The sequence below is a fragment of the Erinaceus europaeus genome, chromosome 1 (genome assembly GCF_950295315.1).
Source record: "Erinaceus europaeus chromosome 1, mEriEur2.1, whole genome shotgun sequence".
Classification (NCBI taxonomy): domain Eukaryota; kingdom Metazoa; phylum Chordata; class Mammalia; order Eulipotyphla; family Erinaceidae; genus Erinaceus; species Erinaceus europaeus.
This window is the reverse complement of record NC_080162.1, coordinates 81,435,748-81,456,678: the sequence shown is the minus strand read 5'-3', so window position 1 is coordinate 81,456,678 and position 20,931 is coordinate 81,435,748. Positions and strand designations below refer to the sequence as shown.

General features: G+C 47.1%; 1 protein-coding gene across 2 annotated transcripts in view; it reads left to right on the top strand.

Moving 5' to 3' along the window:
- Window positions 1–491: 491 nt before the first annotated feature.
- KIAA1755 (KIAA1755 ortholog) overlaps window positions 492–20,931 on the top strand; it is a 58,687-nt gene continuing 38,247 nt past the window's right edge. For both annotated transcript variants that reach the window (XM_060189801.1, XM_016187506.2), the window contains exons 1-2: window positions 492–780; window positions 16,690–16,887. In XM_060189801.1, the coding sequence (XP_060045784.1) occupies window positions 778–780; window positions 16,690–16,887 (201 nt within the window). In that variant the 5' untranslated portion in view covers window positions 492–777. The remainder of the gene's footprint in view (window positions 781–16,689; window positions 16,888–20,931) is intronic.

Below are 20,931 nucleotides of genomic sequence, written 5' to 3'. Positions count from 1 at the left end.
GTATATGTATGTGTATGTGTATGTGTATGTGTATGTGTATGTGTATGTGTATATGTATATGTATAATTTATTTTATTTTGTAGAGGGAGAGAGAGAAACACCAGAGCACTGCTCAGCTCTAGCTTATAGTGGTGCAGGGGATTGAACCTGGGACTTTGAGCCTCAGGCATGAGAGTCTCTTTGTATAACCATTATGCTATCTCCCCCGCCCATCTCCCATACCTTTGACAGACATTTTTAATTCAAGATTATGGCGAAAGGATGTTCGGCATTGTAGATAAATTGTTTTCTGAATGAATGATTGAGACTCGAACCCAGCTGCGACTCCCAGGTCCCAAGCTGCGGGAGGCCGGTGCAGACCAGTCTGCAGAAGGCTCTGCAGCGAATAGCACTGGCGGGGACTCCGTGGTCTTGGCCGCCGTGGCCGCCCGCGGGCGGGAGGGGGCGCCTGCTTCTCATCATGTGGCTGGGCGGGCAGGGTGGGGGGTCCGGCGCCAGCACAAAGGGGCCGCCCAGGCCCAAGCTGGGAGCAGCTGCCCGCCTCGCCCCGCCCCTGCACACCCCTCGGCGCTGGCAGAGTCTGTCTGTCTCCTTGACTAGCTCTCCCGCCTCTCCCCGCACTCCTTCCTCTCCCTGTCTCTGGAGCCTGAGCTCCTGGGCCTGCTCGGTCCTCTTGCTTCAGTGCTAGACGGGCCCTGAACCGGTTGCTCACTGGACAGACAGACCTGCAGACCAGCTGACCCTGGAGAGGAGCCACAGCCCTCAGAGCCCGTCACTATGGTAACGCCTGCCAAGGCCTGGACCACCTGGCTCTGACCCCCTTTTGGATGGGGCATAGCCTTCAAGGCCACCCCCTAAATTTCCACGTTGAGACCTTCCCCCTCAGTATCCCTCTAGGAGTAAATTGTCTCCTTCAGCAGGGGTGGAGGGTGGGGGTGCGTCTGGGTGTAGGCGGCACTCTTTGCACTAATTGTGCAATTGTGAAGCAGATGGAGGAAGATTGGAGTATGGTTGGCAAAGTTAGGCTGTGGCATCAAAACTGGAATCCTAGTCCTTGGACTGAACTTGAGGTGGTGCTGTGCTTTGGACTGAAAAGCCACAGGGGGGCTTGGAGTATGTGGGGGGGTCCAGTTCTGCAGTGCAAAGAGAGTGAACAGCAGGCAGTGGGCAGGGGACAACTGTTCACCCAAATCTAGGGTTGTTTTGCTATTTTAGATTCAAGGTGGGAAAGTCAGGTGCTCCCCTGGGAATTCAGTGGGGGAAAGGAGGGTGAAGGGAGGTCATTGTCCCCATACTGTGACTTCCTGGGCTGGCACCTTGGCCTGGACAAGGTTGCGAAGGAAACTTTGAGAAAGGTGTGTGTGTGTGTGCGCGCGCGTGTGCGTGTGTGTGTGTGTGTGTGTGTGTGTGTGTGTGTGTGCGCGCGCGCGCGCGCGCGCGCGCGCGCACCAGTATCTGGCAACAGAGAATGAAAGAAAAGTCTGTTTTCAGAAAATCCCAGTCTGGTCCTAGACAGGCCCAGAAGCCCCGGGGCAGATTCACAGGAGCTATGGGGTTTTGGAAAAGGATAATGAAGACAGGCCAGGGCTTTAACCCTTGCTGTGACCTACTGTGTTGAATTTGGTTAGGTTTTCATTGATGCCCATGTCTAGATGCAGAAGAATTTTTTGTATATATAATTATTCCATAGGAGAGAGAGAAACTGAGAAGGGAGGAGAAGATAGAGGAGGAGAGAAAAACAAACACCTGCAGTCCTGCTTCACCACTTGTGAAGCTTCTCCCCACCCCTTCAGGTGGGGACCTAGGGGTTGAACCCTGGTCCTTGCACATTGGTAACCTGTGTGCTTAGTGGGGTGTGCCACAGCCTTCCCAGAAGATTTTTTTTTAATAGGACTGTTTATACAGGGACACAAATGGAATGTTTAGTACCCAAATTTGTTCCCAGTGAGCTCTAGGGCTGGGTGCATGTGACCTCATACATACATCTGTCTGCTTGCTCTCCTGTACCGCCTAAATAAGGACAGACACATGGGGCCATATAGCCAACACACAGTGTTCCTGGAGCCCTCTGACAACAGCCATATGATGTTATCCACGCCCCACCACAGAAAGGCTGGTGCTGGGCAATGCATGTACAAGAACTCACGAAATGTACACACATTCTAACCAGAGCTCTGCTGGTATTGCTATTCTATAAATTGGGAGCTCTGATAACTATCCCTGGTCAGCCCAACCAAGCAAGGGTTAGGACAGCCTGAATTCTGAACCTGGACTCAGCTGTCAACCCCATTTCAGAGCCACAACCGGCTTGTCAAATCTCCCCTGGTTTGGAATCTAACTTACAAGCCAGAAATCCTGCAATGAAACCCAGATCCCGAGAAGGTCAGGCTGTGGGCAGCTCCTCTCAAAACTGGAGAAACTCTTTCCTGAGTACAAATGTAAGTGGATTTTGCTGCCAGGTTGGTCTTTAAATGTTAAAGGTGGTCACTGTCCACCTCACTATCCCTCTGCAGGGCCTTGGCATATGCTTTTCCTGCTGGACAGAACTCTTTCACTTAGTGAATTTCTATTCATCATGTAAATCTCTACTCATATGTCACTTCAAGAAAAACTTTCTGATTTTCCTACCCCCCCATTCCCATTTATTTTTGACTTTGGGGGGGGGCGGGGGGCAACTGCATCTTTTAAATATGAGAAAAAAGCAATTCCCTAAACATTTTTCCCCTTTTTTGCTGGCTAGGACAAAGAGAAGTTGGGGGTAGGGGGTGGAGGAGGAAGAACAGGAGAGAGAGAGAGACACTTGCAGACCTGGTTCATGAAGTGAAGGCTCGCACCTGGGTCCTTGCACATGGTAATTAATACCTGTGTATTAATTTAATGGGGTGTGCTACCACCTGACCCTCTGTTTTGATTTTTTTTTTTTTTAGCATGTGGTTCTAAGTGGGATCTGGATGACTCAGCTTCTTGGGGAATTATCTTTAAAACAGAGGAGGAAATATTAACTGGACAGATGACAGGGGGCACCAAATGAACCCAGAATGGCAGAAATATAGATTTCTCCAGAGTAGAAAGAGAGGAGTCATTCAACAAACAAATATTTATTGAGTGCCTATTATGTGCCAGGCACTGTTTTAGAATCCCTCACCCTCAACACACACACACACATACACACACACACACATACACACACACACACACACACACACACACACACGAAGAATGGAAAAAAATCAAGCAGAAAAAGCAAATCTGAGGCAGAGAAAAGGGGTAATTGAGAAGGCCAAGGGAACTGAGGTGACTGGGCTCTGCTTAGGCCTCCTCCTCTTCTGCCTCCTCACCCAACTCTTCTCCCTCTTTTGTGGTGGCATCCTGGTACAGTTGGTACTTGGAGACAAGGCTGTTCATGTTGCTCTCAGCCTCAGTGAGCTCCATCTCATCCAACCTCTCACCTATGTACCAGAGGAGTAAGGCTTCCTACACAACATAGGGAGATGATATATATATATATATATATATAATCTCAGCTGCAGTTTCTGTGAGGTGACTTGGCTCTGTAGTTTTCTGGGGCAGCTCAGTGCTAAGAGCATCTTATGACAAAGAAGCTTAGGGCCTACCCACTCTATATTTCAGTATCATTCCAACAATTTTTGCTTATCTACTTACTGTAGAGCTATTACAAGGAGTTAATAAAATTTACTAGTTACGGTTTCCTCACTATTTTTCTTTAAATTGACTTACATCATCATCATCATCATCATTATCATTATTATTTTACTAGAGCATTGCTCAGCTCTGGTTTATGGTGGTGCTGGGAATTAAACCTGAGACCTTTGGCACCTCAGGCATGAAAGCATTTCTGCATAGCCATTATGCTATCTCCCCATCCCTTATTACTTACTTATTTTTGTCCTTTCTGGGATTTCACTAGTATGAGCCAATGTTTTTTAAAATTTATTTAAAATTTTTTTCCTTTTGTTGCCCTTGTGGTTATTGATGTCATTATTGTTGGATAGGATAGAGAGAAATGGAGAGAGGAGAGGAAGACAGAGAAGGGGAGAGAAAGACAGACACCTACAGACCTGCTTCAACATTTGTGAAACGACTCCGCTGAAGGTGGGAAGCCGGAGGCTTGAACCGGGATCCTTATGCCAGTCCTTGCGCTTTGCGCCACGTGCACTTAACCCACTGTGTCACCGCCCGACTCCCTCAATTTAAAAAAATTTTTTATTTATTCATTCCTTTTTGTTGCCCTTGTTTTATTGTTGTAGTTATTACTGTTGTTGTTATTGATGTCGTCGTTGTTGGATAGGGCAGAAAGAAATGGAGAGAGGAGGGGAAGACAGAGAGGGGGAGAGAAAGATAGAGACACCTGCAGACCTGCTTCACTGCCTGTGAAATGATGATTCCCCTGCAGGTGGGGAGCTGGGGGCTCGAACTGGGATTCTTGCGCTGGTCCTTGCGCTTTGCGCCACCTGCACTTAACCTGCTGCGCTACCGCCCAACTCCAGAGCCAATGTTTTTTAGATAGAAAGACAAGCACAGAAAGGGAAAGAAACCACAGCACCTAAGCTTCCTCCAGTTCAGTGTGTGTGTGGTGGTGGGGGGGTCCTCGAACCTGAGTTGTGCTCATGGTAAAGCAGGCGCACTATCCAGAATGGTATACTCCCTGACCCTTGACAACCTTGAAAAGCTTGGTGAGACTTAAGCAGAATATCAGAATATGCAGGTGAGCTGTCTTGCTGCCCCTGGACTCGTCTTCTTACCGTAACTTTGCTCTGATTTCATGTCCTCCCAGATCATCTCCTGGGCCACCTTGGTTTCAATCCCACACTTTGAGAAAAACTAGTTGAGTGCAAGTCAGTTTATTATTATTTATTAAGTCAGCACCAGCCTCCTGGTGGCTCCAGGGTATGCACTGTGCTAGGCCCGTGTATGGTGCCAGAAAGAAGGCGTCCTTGTTGTCTGTTTGGCCTTTCAGTCTGTGGGAGGGGCTGCCCCACTCACTGCATTCTGGGAAATGTGATTAAGAGCCCATTTTCTGCCTGTAAGCTCATCCTAAGAGATACACAGAGACACATCAAGCAGAGAGTTCAGGGCTGCAAGGAGCTGGTCCCTTCCTGGGGTGAGGGGAGTGGTACAGTGGGCTGGGGGTGGGGGGGGTCACAGTGAACATCCACCTTGGGCTCCGGGAGAAGAGATTTTTGTGATATTTAGATGAATATTTTACATTTTACAGCTTTTCATCTTCATGTGTGATGAGACACGTACCCAATAGCACAAATGCATGATGATAAAGAAAAATAGATTTGGGTCTATTTGGGCCACCTCAGGCAGTGGCTGACCAGGTTGAATGCACATGCTACCATGCACAAGGACCCAGGTTCAAGCCTCCTGACCCCATCTGTGGGGGAAGCTTCTCAAGCAACGAAGCAGTGTTTCAGGTGTCTCTCTTTGTCTCCCGCTCTCAATTTCTCTGTCTCAATGCAATAGCAATAAATAATTTCAGTTTCTATCTCTGTGCAATACATAATGAAGAAATAAAAAGAAAAATACATTTAAGGTGGAGATCCACGGACTAAAAAGGATGACTATGAAGTAAATACCAATTAATGCTAAGGAAACGATACTTTAAACAAGAAGAACTCACGGGTGTGGTCTGTGGGTGAGTGTGGAGCTGTAGGCTAGAGAGAAGCATGTTTCAAGGAGGAGAGCTGGCCCAGTGAGAGAGCTCACCTGGCCGGTATGCTACTTTGCCATGTGTGAGACCTGGGCTCCAGCCTGGCCCCCATGGCATTGGAGGAAGCTTTAGTGCTGTGGTCTATTTCCTCCTTTCCTCCCTCTCTCCTTCTTTGTTTCTGTCTCCGGAAAGAAAAAAAAAAGCCATCCTGGTGGTAAAGCTCTGGCAATGATAGAAAAAGATGAGGAGGAGGGGGAGAAGGAGGGTGAGGAAGAGAAAGAGGAGAAGGGGCACCCTGACAGCTCTCCAATGCCAGACTGAGTGGCTATGCCAGTGAGGAGCCACTCCAGGTCGTGAACAGTGTAGGGTCATAGATAGGTGACTGTGATGGCTATAGGGGAGTCTGGACTGGTGGTGGCAGGGAGCCTGAGGGTTGGGCAGACAAACGGGTACCTTTGTTTTTCACGTTTATTGGTAGTAGAGCCTTGGGCTCCATTTCTTATCACTAGAAGTCCAATGCGCTATCCATTGCGCCACAGAGCCACCTTTGGGCTCAATTTCTTAACCTGCGAAACAGAAATTGAAATACCATCCCATGATGTTGCTGAGAAGATGAAATGAAAGAATATCTGGAACATTCCTACTGTGAGGCCCTAGACAGAAGGTGTGCTCAGTGGGAATGGGCTCCAGTCATCAGTGGTATTATAATCTCATGGCTTAGGTGGGAGAGGGTGAACCTCAGGGTAAAGACTAAGGGGAGATGGAAAGAAAGGGGGCACCCCCAGAACTATGGCCCAGGAAACTGAAGGAGACTTGTTCAAGGTCACATGGATCATACCTGAAACAGTTGGGCTTTGACTCGGGTCTTTGGACTTGGGTCTCTCACTTTACTGCATTTGGGATGTTTATGTTTTTTTTCCCCCTTCCACTTTCAAAAGATCTAAAGAGGGAGAGAAACAAAACACCCAAGGAGCAATTTCTCACTTATAACTTCACTCACCGATGAACAAAAATGATTTAACACTGAAGAAGTTTTCTTTGAAAATTCCTGGCAGCCAGAACAACAGAATATTGGTTTGAGAAGCTCCAACTGGGAGAGGTTCAAGAGAAATACCCCAGGTAGTTGGGCCTGGTTGTCAAAACCAGATATCCATGGGGCTGTGTCTGGTTCCCAGATGTGTGTGGTTTAACTGACCTTTATTTTATTTTTTTAAATATTGATTTTAATGAGAGCAAGACCAGTGTTATGGCAGTGCCAGCGATTGAACTTAGAACCACTGTGGCATCAAGCATGAACTCCTGCCACATAACCACTATGGTATACTCCCTGACCCTTGGAAACCTTGAACTAATGGTGAGGTTTTAGCAGAATATCAGCACATCAGGCAATGCTGGGCCCAGCAATACTCAGCTGGGATTAATGAAAATGGGGACCTGCCCCAGACCTCACTACTCCGTAGTGCCTACCTGACACTCAGGCTACCTGTCACCTCAGGGTAATCACCAAGGTTTTATTTATGTATTGATTTATTTATTATTGTTATTACTATTATTATTATTTTCACCAGAGTACTGTTCAGTTCTGGCTTATGGGTGGTGCTAGGGATTGAACCTGAGACCTTGGAGCCTAAAGCATGCAATCTGTGTGTATAACCACTATGCTGTCTCCTCAGTCCCTCATCAAGGTTTTTTAGAGAGGATATTTTCTTTTTAAAATAGTTATTGGGAGTCATGCGGTAGCGCAGTGGGTTAGGCGCACGTGGCACAAAGCGCAAGGACCGGTGTAAGGATTCTAGTTTGAGCCCCCGGTTCCCCACCTGCAAGGGAGTCGCTTCACAGGCAGTGAAGCAGGTCTGCAGGTTTCTATCTTTCTCTCCCCTTCTCTGTCTTCCCCTCTTCTCTCCATTTCTCTCTGTCCTATCCAACAATGACAACATCAGTAACAACAACAAGACAACAAAAGGAAATAAATATTTTAAAAAATAATTATTTATTTATGTATTTATATTTACTTACTGGATAGAGACAGAGAGAAATTTAGAGGGAAGAGGGAGAAAGGGAGACGCCTGCAGCACTGCTTCACCACTTGTGAAGCTTTTCAAGGACCTTTTGCACCCAGGGGACTGAGTTCTTGAACCTCAGTCCTTGTGCACTATAATGTATGTGCCCCGAGAGGAGGTTTTCTCATTCGCAGCTCACTCTGTCTTCCATGTCACTTGTCTGCCCTCTGTAGGCACTTTTTTCTCTGCCTGCTGGATTAGACTCTCTCTGGACCAGAGGTCCTGAGATGCATGAGACAGATTTTTTGAAACTTTCTCACCACCTGAGGATTAATAGATCTCAGCTGGGAAGCACATGTCAGCTCCAAGCCTTCCTGACTCTGATTATACTTTGAGTTCTAGAATGGTTTCTCTGAAAGAGTCATTGGAAATAGATATGCCCAACACCCCCATTTTACAGATAGGGAAACTGAGATTAAGGTAATTTAGCAAGTCCGGAGGAAAGTCGCATCTTTCCTCACAATTTCTTTTTTTAAAACAGTTTTATTTATTTATTTATTTATTTATTTATTTATTTATTATCTTTATTTCTTGGATAGAGACAGCCAGAAATCAAGAGGTAGGGGGTGATAGAGAAGGAGAGAGATAGAGAGACACCTGCAGCCCTGCTCCACCACTCGTAAAGCTTTCCCCCTGCAGGTGGGGGCTAGGGGCTCAAACCCAGGTCCTTGAGCACTGTAATACATGTGCTCAACCAGGTGCACCACCACCCAGCCCCATCACAATTTCTTTTTTAAAAATTATTATTATTATTTTATTTGATAAGATGGAGATAAATTGAGAGGGGAGGAGAGGGAGAGAGAGAGAGAGAGAGAGAGAGAGTAAAAGATACCCATAGGACTGTTTCACAGCTCATGAAGCATCCTCCCATTAAGTGGGGAGTAAGGACTCCAACCCAGGTCCTTGCATATGGTAATATGTGCACTTAATTAGATATGCCACTGCCCAGCCTCTGCAGTTTCTACTATGGAGGAGAGCAGAGATTGAAGACATGATTGTGCACTGTGGTTTTCCCACTCTCTACTCCCAAGCTAGGAGGTGCCAGTGCAAAGTGATACTACAGTCTTTGCCCCTTGGAACAAACGAATAAATCTGGACCTTTAAGAAAAGTTCAGGCCACGTCTCAGAAATCCCACTAACATCTGCTGAAAGCATTTAAAAATAAGGGAGCCAGCCTTAAACACACACACACACACACACACACACACACACACACACACACAATTATAGTTTCATTTGCTCCTTCTCCCCCCGCCCCCATTATGAAAGTTCTACAAAAGAACATTTGGAAAATCCAGCAATTTATAAAGAAAAATTAAATGGTGCCTTACAAGGTCCCCGATCCTCATCCACTCAGGGCCAACCACAGTTAACACTACACGTCACAGCCTCTTGGCTTGCCAGTGCCTGCCCTCACACAGTGGGAATCAGAACTATGTAGAGACTTTTCTTTACAAAACAAAAATGATGATAGAATAGTCATTGGGTATGAAAGGCAGTCGGGGGGGGGGGTTGGGGATACACCTTTTGCTGGAGTGGTGGAATATATTTATCATCTCTGCTTATTTTACTTGACAACGATAATAAATTTCAATAGCAATAGAGGTTCCTTTGCAAAGACTCATGGAGAAAAAGCTTATAAATGTTCTTGCCCCCCTTCTCCTTGTTGTGCCCCATGGGTACAGAACAGTCTATGTCTTTTGGCTCCTTCCAAAGGTGTGGGTGCATGAGGTCCTTGAGTGCCAGTCCTGCAGGTGTCTTCTGTGGGCCCCTTGGGGCCATGGGGGGCGGAGACTCCTTCTTTAGCTGTGAGCAGTAGGTGTGGATCCATACTCCTTTTAAGCCTCACACCCCTGTTGCCTAGCTCTTCTTGGAGATCAGTTAAAGGATAGGACAGGCACCACTCACTGGGAAGGAATGGAAACACATTGATTAAATTTCACGGAAATCATTTAGGGGGGCCATGTCTGGCTGTCGGTGTTTGGGTTCCTGTGGTCCCAGGCTGGGCTCACAGGCTGATCTGAAGTGGCCAGTTGCCAGCTTTTTTTCCCCCCGCCGCCACCAGACCCCTTGGCATTGTGTTTCCTCCAATCCTTGGACGGCCTGTGAGCCCCTGGGGTTGGGCCCATAGCAGGTAATGATCTGGCCAAGAACTCCAAGTCCTATTAAGCAGGAACATTCTTCATTTTTTACTGGCTGCTCCTTAAATGGCTACAATGTGGGGCTGGCTGGCTGAGCCAGTCTGTGAAAGCCAGAGGCGTCAGGTCTGGGTCTGCGAGCCTTGCTTGGCTTGAGGTCAGCCGCCTCCTCAGGCCGTTGTAAACTGTTGCCGGGCCTAAACAAGATGGGACCGAGGGCAGACTAGGCTGAGATTCCCAGTTCTGTCTTCCTCCTTTTCAGTGTGACCTTGGGCAAAAGCAGGCTCAATTTGGGTTGCCTCATCTGCAAGGTGGGGGTAGACCTACTTAACCCCTGGGATCCTTGTGTGACTAAGTAAAAGAAAGGCCAGTACACAATGGAAACTGTTGTTCCCATTGGGGTGATGGTGTCTATGGGTTGAGGAAGGGGATCAGGAGAGGACACAAGACACTAGGACTTGAGCTTTGTCTGTGAGAAGATGAGTCAAACATTCAAAAGATGCTAACAGTGGCCTGGAAGGTGGTGCAGCGGGTAAGATGCTGGATCCTCAGGTATGAGGTTCTGAATTCGATCCCCAGCAGTACATGTGCCAGAGTGATGCTCTGCCTCTTTCTCATAAATAATTAAAAAAAATAAATAAATAAATAGGGACTGGTTGGTGGCACAGCCCTTAGAGTACACATGCTACAAAATTCAAGGATCTGAGTTCAGATCCCCTAATCTCCACCTGTAGGGGCAGGGGAGAGCTCCATGAATGGTAAAACCATGCTGCAGGTGTCTCTTTTTCTCTCCTTCTCTATCTCCCCATTCCCTCTCAATTTGTCTGTCTTTATCCAATAAATACATACATAATATAAAAATAAATAATAGACAAAAATGATAATAGCAGTCACAACACATTTTACTTCTCCAGAAACCCTCTACACCCATTAAGTCCTTGTCTCTCTACAACAATCATCTGAATGAGGCAGACGAGGATTCAGAATCCCCTTTTACAGATGGGGAAAGTGAGGAGCCCCAGGGAAGAGATGCTTTGCTTCACTGTGCCCCAGAGACTGGGATACAAACCCCAACTGGGATAGAGGCCATCACAGACTAGATCTAAATAACATTGAATCACGTGGCAAGAGAGACAGGTCCTTTTTTAAAATTACTTGTTTATTTGTTTCTTTATTCCCACAACAATCCCATCACTCCTGGCAGCCATTTTTTTCTTCCCCTTGCCCTCCTTTCTTTGATAGGACACAGCGAAACTGAGAGGGAAAGGGGAGAGGGAGAGACACCTGCCGCCCTGCTTCACCACTTGTGATGCTTCCCCCCTGCAGGTGGGGATCAGGGGTTTGAACCTGGATTCTTGTGCATGGTACAGTGTATGCTCAACAGGGTGCACCACCGCCCAGCCTCAGAAAGCCAGGTCCTTTTATTGCCTCCTCTGAGCTTCTGGGGACCCAGGGAGAAAGCCTCCCTCAAGAACGGGCTGTCTCTAGCACCTTTCAGTCTCTGGCATTCACACTGTGGGAACAAGGAAGAGAGAAGACCTCAAAGCCCCAGGAGGTAGCCAAATGCCCCCAGTTTAATGACAGTATTTGTTACCATTGCTTACTTTTTCTTTTAGAAAATTGCTTATTTTTATACAAAATGGAACCATAAAAACAAAATACCGTATGTAGTAAGTACATTTATTCCATTGTTATGTGGCATGGTATGTGAATATGAACTTGTAGCAGATATATACTACAGCTATGACACTAATAAATACAGGGTTACACAAATAGAGTAATGCCAAAACCACCCAAATGAATGCGTCACCAGCCTGGTTTTGGACTTGCATTGTATTTATGCCAGTTGGTATTGATTAAGTTGGTATTGTGAGGCAGAAACACAGTAACTACAAAGGGAGCAGTGGCCCTTGTTGCTTACTGAGCACCTAGTAAGTGCTAGTGCAGAGCAGAGGATTTGCATACATCATCTCATCAGCCTTCCTTGGCTCCCACGGGTAAGAGAACAGTCTCCAATTTTGCAGATTAGGAAATGAAAGGCAGTGGTCTGGGAGGTGGCACAGTGGATGGGCATCGGACTCTCAAGCATGAGGTCCTGAGTTCAGTGCCCGGCAGGACATGTACCAGAGTGATGTCTGGTTCTCTTTCTCTCTCTCCTCCTATGTTTCTCATTAATAAATAAACAAAATCTTTAAAAAAAGAAAAAGGAAAAGGAAGGCAGAGAGCGTTAGGTATCTTGACAGGCCACAAAGTCAGTTAGTGACAGTGCCAGAACTTGGGTTCTACCCTTCAGACTCCATTCTTTGTCTTGGGGGGGGGGGAGTAATACAGAATCAAGTTCTTATATAAATACAATCCCACCCTCCCCCTAGGATATGTTTTCATTCAGACCGAGAGAGAGAGAGATGGAGGGAGAGAGAGGAAACCAAAGTACTGGAGCTTCCCCTGGTGTCTTTGCCCTTCCTATATGGTGCCAGGACTTGAACCTGGATGACATACGGAAGATATACATTCTATCTGCTAAACTGTCTCTCCCGCCCCTGACTGCATTCTTACAGCCACAAAGGTGATCTAGTTTCTGTATTCACTTACTTATTTAGACTATTAAGGGACTGGGAGATAGTTCACACGGTGGGACACACACTTTACTATGTGCTAGGACCTAGATTCAAAGGCTCCAGACACCATAAGGAAGCACCATGCACAGGGGAAGCTGTGGTCCAGTGCTGTGGTGTCTTTCCTTTTTTGTCTCTCACCCTCTAGATAGAAAAAGAGAAAAAGAATGTGTGCAGGGGCAAAGCCCAGCTTAGCTCTGGTGTGTGTGTGTGTGTGTGTGTATTTATGTTTTCCTTGCCTGTGGGACTTCACTGGAGCTTCATGTCTACACAATTCCACCATTCCTGCACTTTTTTTTTCTTTTCTAGCAAAGGGCAGGAGGCAGAGATGAAAAGGATGAGGGAAGGGAGAGAGATGATAGGCACTGGTGCAACTTTGGGCCTCACACATGTGGGGCTGGAGCTTGATAATATAGCTCCTGCCTTGCCTACGTGAGAGAAACAAAGGGAGGCACCTTCCCAAGGCTGAGCACAACCCAGGTGAGGGCAGAGAGAACCCAGCTTGGTGGAGCACAGGAGTTGCATGCCTGAGGTTCCAACAGTTCCACTCTTAATCCCTGATGCCACCTTATGTCAAAGCTGAGTAGTGTCTGGTCTGTATCTCAGCAAATGAAAAGTAAATTTAAAAATTTGTTTTAATTAATTAATTAACTATTAATTCATTTATTTTATAGGGTAGAAAGAAATCGAACAAGGAGGGGGAGATAGAGAGGGAGAAAGAGAGACACCTGCAGACCTGCTTCACCACTAGTTAAGCTTCCCCCAACCCCACCCTTCCACTGCATGTGGGAACCGGTGGCTAGAACCTGGGTCCTTACACATTGTGATGTGTACACTGAACTAGGTGTGCTACCTCTCGGCCCCTAAAAATTAAACCTTATTAAGAAAAGAGCCCAGTTGGGCCAGTGCTTCCAGAGAGGTAGGGTGGAGAAGGGAGGGAGTGTAGTAGGGAGAGGAGCTGCCCTAGGTGACTGAGTATGTGTGTGTGTGTGTGTGTGTGTGTGTTGGTGTGTGCGTGTGCCTGTGCCTATGCGTATGTGTGTTCAGATAGGTCCTCTGACTCCCCATCCTGCTCCCACTGCTGTCCTGGGTGGGGGGGAGGGATGTGGCTGGGAGGGTAATGTGGGGCCTGACCTTTCCTGAGGGTCAGGTCAGCAAGTCAGACCAGCCTTTCCCTGTCTGCCCCTGAAAGACCTCTTCCTTCCCCAAGCCACTCTGTGTGAAAATATCCTCTCCTGCATGTGCTGTTTTTGGATATCCACTGACTATGCCAAATGGCCTCCTGCAAGTTCACCACCATGACAATACCAGGGCCCTCTTTCCTGGGGAATGAAAGCTGGAGACATCAGCCATGCCTCCTTTTGCAAATATTGAGGTTAGGGCCGGCCCTATGTCTAACACTGTGTGAGTTCATAACACTGACGTTTATTTCAACATCCCCAAGGATCGTGGGAGCATCTGCTGTTTCTCTCCTGGTTTAGATTCTTGCCGGGATCAAGGAATGCTACTCTCCTCCTCTTCTTCCAAGTCTGTTTTATTTCTCTGTCTCCAGAGGCTTTGTTTATTAAAAAAATATATCTTCTATTTTAAATAGGCTCCTTTCATGTTGGATTCTTATTTATTCTCTTCTCCCTTTACATCCCTCAGTAATGATTAGAGTCTGCAACTCTTGGGTTCTTTTTTATTTCTTCTTTTTCTCCTCCTCTCCCTCTTCTTTTATAAGACAGCAACAGAGAGGCAGAGAGAGAAAGAGAGAGAGAGAGTGTGTGTGTATGTGTGTGTGAAAGAGACCACAGCACTTCAGTGTGGTGAGGGCTGGGCTCAAACCATGGCAAAATATCACACCTTCCAAGTGAGCAATTTTGACAGCCCCATTGGGGTTCTTCTGAGCTGAAAATCATAACCACGGATTCTAGTACTGCTGCTGACTGGGGACCTGTGGGTCTGTTCAACTTGTTTGTTTCACAAATGGAGAAGCCATTTGTGGTGGTGTCCTGCCTGACAGTCCTGAGCATCTTTGGTACCACTCCCAATGCCAGGACTGAAGACCCTGAGGGAACAGAAGCCCCTGCTGCTGTGTTAGTTTCTCCTGCTGCTGGAGCAAGTGATCGCAGACTTAGTAGCTTAAAGCAACACACATTTAACATCTTGCAATTATGTAGCTCAGAAGTCCAATCCAGGCCTTCCTGGGCTCCAGTTGAGGCATTGGCAGGGCTGGATTCTTCTCTGTAGACTCTTGGGGAGAAGCCACTTTCCTGTCTTTTCCATTTTTTAAGGACCACCCATGAACCTGGACTCTATGTCCATTTTCCCTATTTATTTATTTATTTATTTATTTATTTGTGCCTGCATGATGAATGTACTGCTCCTGGTGGCCTTTTTTTTTTTTCATATCATATCATTTCACAGAGAGAATTGAAAGGGGAGGGAAGTCAGAGAGGGGAGAGAAAGAGAGGTCACATATTCACAGGTTTCAGAAATTAATGTGTGGAACTCTGGGTGTCATTGTCATACTTTCCACTGTCACCCTCAGAACCCCAGAGGCCACTGGGGGAGACAACAATCTGGGAGGGAACCCAGAGGAGGGGGCAACTGATCCAGCTCAGATAGAGAGGGGTGGGAGAAGGTCAGAATAAATGTCCTGGAAGAGGTGAGGACTTACCTCACCCTTGCAGAATAAGGGCGTTACCAGGCAGAGAGAGTGTGGAAGTAGAAGGCAGTCCCTATCCCTAGAGGAAGGCACAGTATGTGAAAAGGCCTGGAGGTGGCAGGAGAACTCATGTGTCATTGTAACAGAAACAAGGGAAGCAATGAGGCCAGAGTTGGAGGCAGAGGCCACACCACCAGGATCTGAATTTCTGGAAGCAGGATGCTTCTGCAAGCCCAGCGGAACATTTGAGCCTTCCCAGGAGGGGGCTGACAAAGTCAGGTCTGCACAAGAGGAAGATTACTCTGGAGTCCTGGTAGAGAGTGCTTGGGTGTGAGAATTCTAGAGGTTAGAGATCAGAGGGGTGATCAGTGGAAGGGTAGTCAAGGCCTGGGTCAGGGCGGCAACACAGAGCACACAATAGTCTGATGGGTGCTGAAGGGGAGGAGACGTCATAGGACATGGTTGAGGGTTGTTTGTGGCAAGAAGGAAGAGGAGGGGCAGAATGATGAGAAGACTTCCAGCCTAGGAGTCTGACTCGATGGCAGGGTCATGACCAAGATAGGGGCTGCAGGAAGAGCAGCTTGAGGAGGTGGTTGAGTTGAGTTTGATGTGTAGATGGTCTTTGCCTGATAGACATCCAGAACAGGCATCCAGGAGACAGATGGACACATGAGTCAAGGCCATGTATCAGTCATGTCAGCTTGTATCAATCAATTATTGCTGTGTAACAAGCCACCCCCAAACTCAATGATAAAAATAACCCAGTACCCTACTTGTTATCACTCACCAACCTACACATTGACCAAGGTTATCTGGTCTAAGCTTCCGTCTGCTGGTGACTCAGCTCACGGGTCTGCAGGCCAGCCTGATGGGCTCTCCTCTGCCTTGACTTGAATGCTTCCCCATTCCTCTACTCGACCCTGGACCAGGAGAAGATGACATGTAAGCAAAGATCTATAGGGAGGGAGTGATGTTGTCTTGTGGAAAGATATTCTAGCCAATGCAGAGGGCCTAGGATGGAGTTGTGCCTAGTGTGTTTGAGGAACAGGAAGGAAGGCCAATGGAGGTAGTGAGGGAGGGGGAGGAGATAAGAGAGAAGTTTCAACAGTTACCAGAAACCTGAGCCATATAGGGGCTGGGAGGTCATGGACAGTGTTCACCACTCTATTTTTTTAATTAATTGTTTATTTTTATTGTCACCAATGTTATTGCCGGGCCTCTGTGCCTGCACAGTGAATCCACTGCTTCTGGTGGCCACTTTTCTTCCTTCCTTTCTTCCCGCTTTCTACCTTTCTTTTTTTCTTTCTTTCTTTTTTCTTTCTTTCTTTCATAGGACAGAGAGAAATTGAGAGGGAAAGGGAGATAAAGAGGGAGAAGAAGAGACACTTGTAGACCTTGCTTCGCTACTTGTGATGCTCCCCCTCCCCCCGCCCCGGGTCCTAATGTGTGGTAATGTGTAAACTCAACCAGGTGAGCCCCTACCCCCACCCCTCACCACTCTATTATTATCACTGTTACTATCACTTTTCATCCTCTTCTTTCCCTACAGGACCCCCAGTCTTTGGATGGAGCCATCCAGCATGCACTAGCAGGCCTCTATCCCCCCTTTGAGGCCACAGCACCCACTGTCCTGGGTCAAGTGTTTCGTCTCCTGGATTCTGACTTCCAAGGAGATGGGCTGAGTTTCCTCCTGGATTTCCTGATCCCCGCCAAGCGCCTGTGTGAGCAAGTTCGAGAAGCTGCCTGTGTAAGTTACAAGGGACATGGTGGGGCCAGGGGACAAGCTTCCAGAAGGCCATAGTATAGGAGGGGAGCAGAGATTTCTGTCTGTCTTTTCTTTTTTCTTTCTTTCTTTTTTTTATTTTATAGAGACAGAAATAAGGAGGTAGGGTAGAGAGAGAGGATTAGAGAAAGACATATGCAGCACTGCTTCACCACTCCTGAAGCTTCTTCTTCCATGCTGGTAGGGACCAGAAGCTTGAACCTTTCTTGCTTCTTGTCTTTGCTTTTCCTTACTTAATTGGCCAGAGAAATGGGGGTACCCAGTTGTCCAGGTTCAAGTCACATGTATACCTTTATGGTTAGGGGAGAGAGATTGATAATAGAGATTAAGCCTCAGATAGCTGCCCATGGAAGGAACTCCTCCACCTTTCACAAGTGTGCTGAGTGGAGCCTTATCTGCTGCTATTTAATGCCTGCCCTCCACTGCCCCAAATTCAAGAGCCACCCAGGGGCTCATAGACCCCATCAACCTTTCCTGGCTTACCCATGCCTATTAGAGACATAGAGCCTCAGGAGCAAACAGGAAGGGTGGACATCATTCTAGAATTAGGGAAAGTTGAATGTGGCAGCTTAAAAGTTCAGGCTCCTGTATTAGGATGAGAGGTGGCCAGATCTCAAAGGAAACTAATTATTCCTTTCCCACACCAGGTATCCCACCTGGTGAAGAGAAAGTGCTCCATATACATTGATGGCTCCTGGAGCAGAAGGAAGACTCTCATTGAAATGTTTGCAGCTGACTTCCACAAATGCATTTTGACATTATTTCTTGCACACCCAACCCTCCCGTTTCCTTCTGCAACCAGCAATACAACTGCTGCTTCTTTTATTTGGCCACGAAATCCAATTTTGCACTGTCTCCTTCCTTGTTTCCTCCAGGGACAAAGACCACAACTTTGTGGTTTCTTTATTTACTGTTCTAGGTGACATTAACTGTGTTATAGGTGACTTTAATTGTGTCAGCTCAAGGCGCAGAGGAGCAGCAGAGGAGCAGCAGATGACTTCAGGGATGCAGGAGCCCCCCTTCAAATCACTGTAAATCTGGGGGAGTCCACACCCCCCCCTATGAGCTTCAGCTTCCTTGTGTGGAAGGTGGGAACACTGACAGCACAGTGCCTGCCCAGAGAGCTGACACACAACACAACAACGAGTGTTCAGCACCAGCTTTCCTGCTCCCATAGCCTCTTCCTCCCTCTGAAATCAGAACACACTCCAGTGTCTGTTCTTGTAGTAGTCCCATGCCCAGAGGCAGTCAGCCACCCTCAAATGGAGCTGAGTGGGAGCTAGGGACAGACAGAACTAACACCAAATGAGAAGGTCTAGGCACACATTCAACTTCTGCCCCTTACTAACCATGCAGAGCTGGGGCCCATGCTTTCACCTCTCTGAGCCCCAGTTTCCTCATCTGTTAAGTGAGAGCCTGAACTGCCTGTGTCATTGAGTTGCTGTGAAAGAGAGAGCCCAGAGCACTGCTCAATTCTGGCTCACGGTGGTACCAGCAACTGAACCTGGGGGCCTCTGTGGCTTCAGGCGTGCAAACCCTCTGCTCTAACACAATGAGTTACCTCCCTGGCCCTAGATGATCATTTCTGTTATCTCTCTGATGCTTTGAAATTTGCAAAATACTACTGGGCTATTTTGTGTCATTTTGTATCACTCAGTGAGCAGGTGAGAGAATCCATGTTGAGAATGATAGAAGGAGAAGTGAAGGGGGAAGAATAAATCACAGACTTGTGGGTGTGATGTCTGCTCAAAGGCTGCCAAGTCTACAGTTTAACTGATGTGAGCTGGGCTAGCAACTCGGTAGGTGCAAGTATGGTCAGATCTCATTATCTCACCAATTCATAATTTCGGGAAACACCTGCTTAATTAGCAAGAAGTTCAGCGTCATTCTCTGCCATTCTCACATAATGTGTCACATAAAATGGTCTCCCTGCCCAGGGTTTAAGCTACAGCTATCAGATTCTTTTCCAAATGCCAGGTGGAGAGAGGCCTGTTCTCGGGCTGGTGGTGCTGCTGGGTCTGCTTTGCCTGTGTCACTGCCAAGCACTGTCCTGAGTTCACTTTTAGAGTGATTTGCTGTGACCATCTCTATACCACATAACTGCCACCTGCTAGCAGATTTTTTTTTTTAATTTTATTTATTTATTCCCTTTTGTTGCCCTTCTTGTTTTATTGTTGTAGTTATTATTGTTGTCGTTGTTGTTGGATAGGACAGAGAGAAATGGAGAGAGGAGGGGAAGACAGAGAGGAGGAGAGAAAGACAGACACCTGCAGACCTGCTTCACCGCCTGTGAAAGGACCTGCCTGCAGGTGGGGAGCCGGGGGCTCGAACAGGGATCCTGACGCCAGTCCTTGAGCTTAGCGCCACCTGCGCTTAACCCGCTGAGCTACAGCCCGACTCCCGCAGATTTTTTTTAAAGCTTTGCCTCAACTGCCATGTTATTACACCAAAAGGAAATAAATAATAATCAAAATAGCAGATCCAAAATAGTGGAATGGCTTTTTCAGTGTCATCTTGCAAGTTAATGTCAAGGTATTATTATTATTATTATTATTATTATTATTATTAATTATTATTTTGTCCTTGCCAGGGTTTCACTGCTCCTGGCAGATTTTTCAGCTAGAAAGACAGGAGCAGGGCAGGGGTAGATAGCATAATGGTTATGCAAACAGACTCTAGTGCCTGAGGCTTCAAAGTCCCAGGTTTAATCCCCTGTACCACCAGAAACCAGAAATGATCAGTGCTCTGGTAAAAAAAACAAAGACAGGAGCAAAAGGATAGAGTGAAAGACATCACAGCAGCTAAGTTTCCTCCAGTGCAGTGCAACCAGGCTCTAAGCAGGACTTTGCACATGACTAAGCAGGCACACTGTCCAGTTGAGCTATTTTGCTGGTCCCAAGGGTCATATTTCCTGAATTTACAGGCAGTGCTATTTAACTTCACTTGGTGAGGTTTGTACTTAAGATCTGGGGACTGGTATAAAAGCTGAAAATGGTTTCTTTATTTTTTGTTTGTTGGATAGAGGCAGAGAGAAATCAGAGAGGGGGGGTGTAGAGGGAGAGACGGAGAGACACCTGCAGCCCTGTTTCACCTTTCATGAAGCTTTTCCCCCTGCAGGTTGTGACTGGGGACTTGAACCTGGGTCCTTGCACATTGTAACATATGTGCTCAACTAGGTGTGCCACTGCCTGGCCCTATGGGTTCTTTTATTTCTTAAAAATTCTTACCATTTTTCAAATGGCAAATATCAAAGGGAGAGACAACAATTATTAAACATCTACCCACTTTATGCCAGGCATTGTAGTTTGGACACACACACACACACCCCTCACCCCTGCTCAGTGATACTGATATATTCCTGTTTGCGGACAGGGAAATCGAGTCTCAAAGCAGTGAAATAATGTGCACAGTGAGAGATTCTGACCTTGGAATCCATGTCCCGCAGACTTGAAAGTAGGGAACTAAGGCCAGAGCTGGGCTGAGAGAAGGTTTGCATCTCTGGGGAGAAGGGAGCGAGCAATGAGCCAGCACAAGGACTCTTGTGGGAAAGGTGCTCCCTCAGTAGTGCTGGCTCTTCACAGAGCTCTCTGATCACTGGCTGGCAAGGTTATCCAAGGTTGGGGCCAGGGACAGGGTGGAGCAGGAGAGGCTCAGGGTGCTGTTTCTCAGAAATGGGTGATATCAGGACTCCAGGAGTGGGTAGGATCCTGAGACACTGCAACCCAGGCCCCCCTCCCCCCCTTTTTTTTCTTTTTTGCATTTTAAGAGGAAATATATTGGGAAAATGTGGGACATTCTCCCCACAGGGAGAGTGGACAGGAAAGAGGGTCTGTGCTGAGGCCAGGGGTTTTCTGGCTCTATATGGGTTTTGCTAGTTGCCTCCCTTGCATGAGCTGATGTAGGTCGTGCCTGCTCAGATGATCTTGAACACATCTATTCGGCCGTATACTACTGGCTTGGCATGTTTAGGCAGACATACTGGGCAGCTAGGGGGCCTGATTGGTTTGG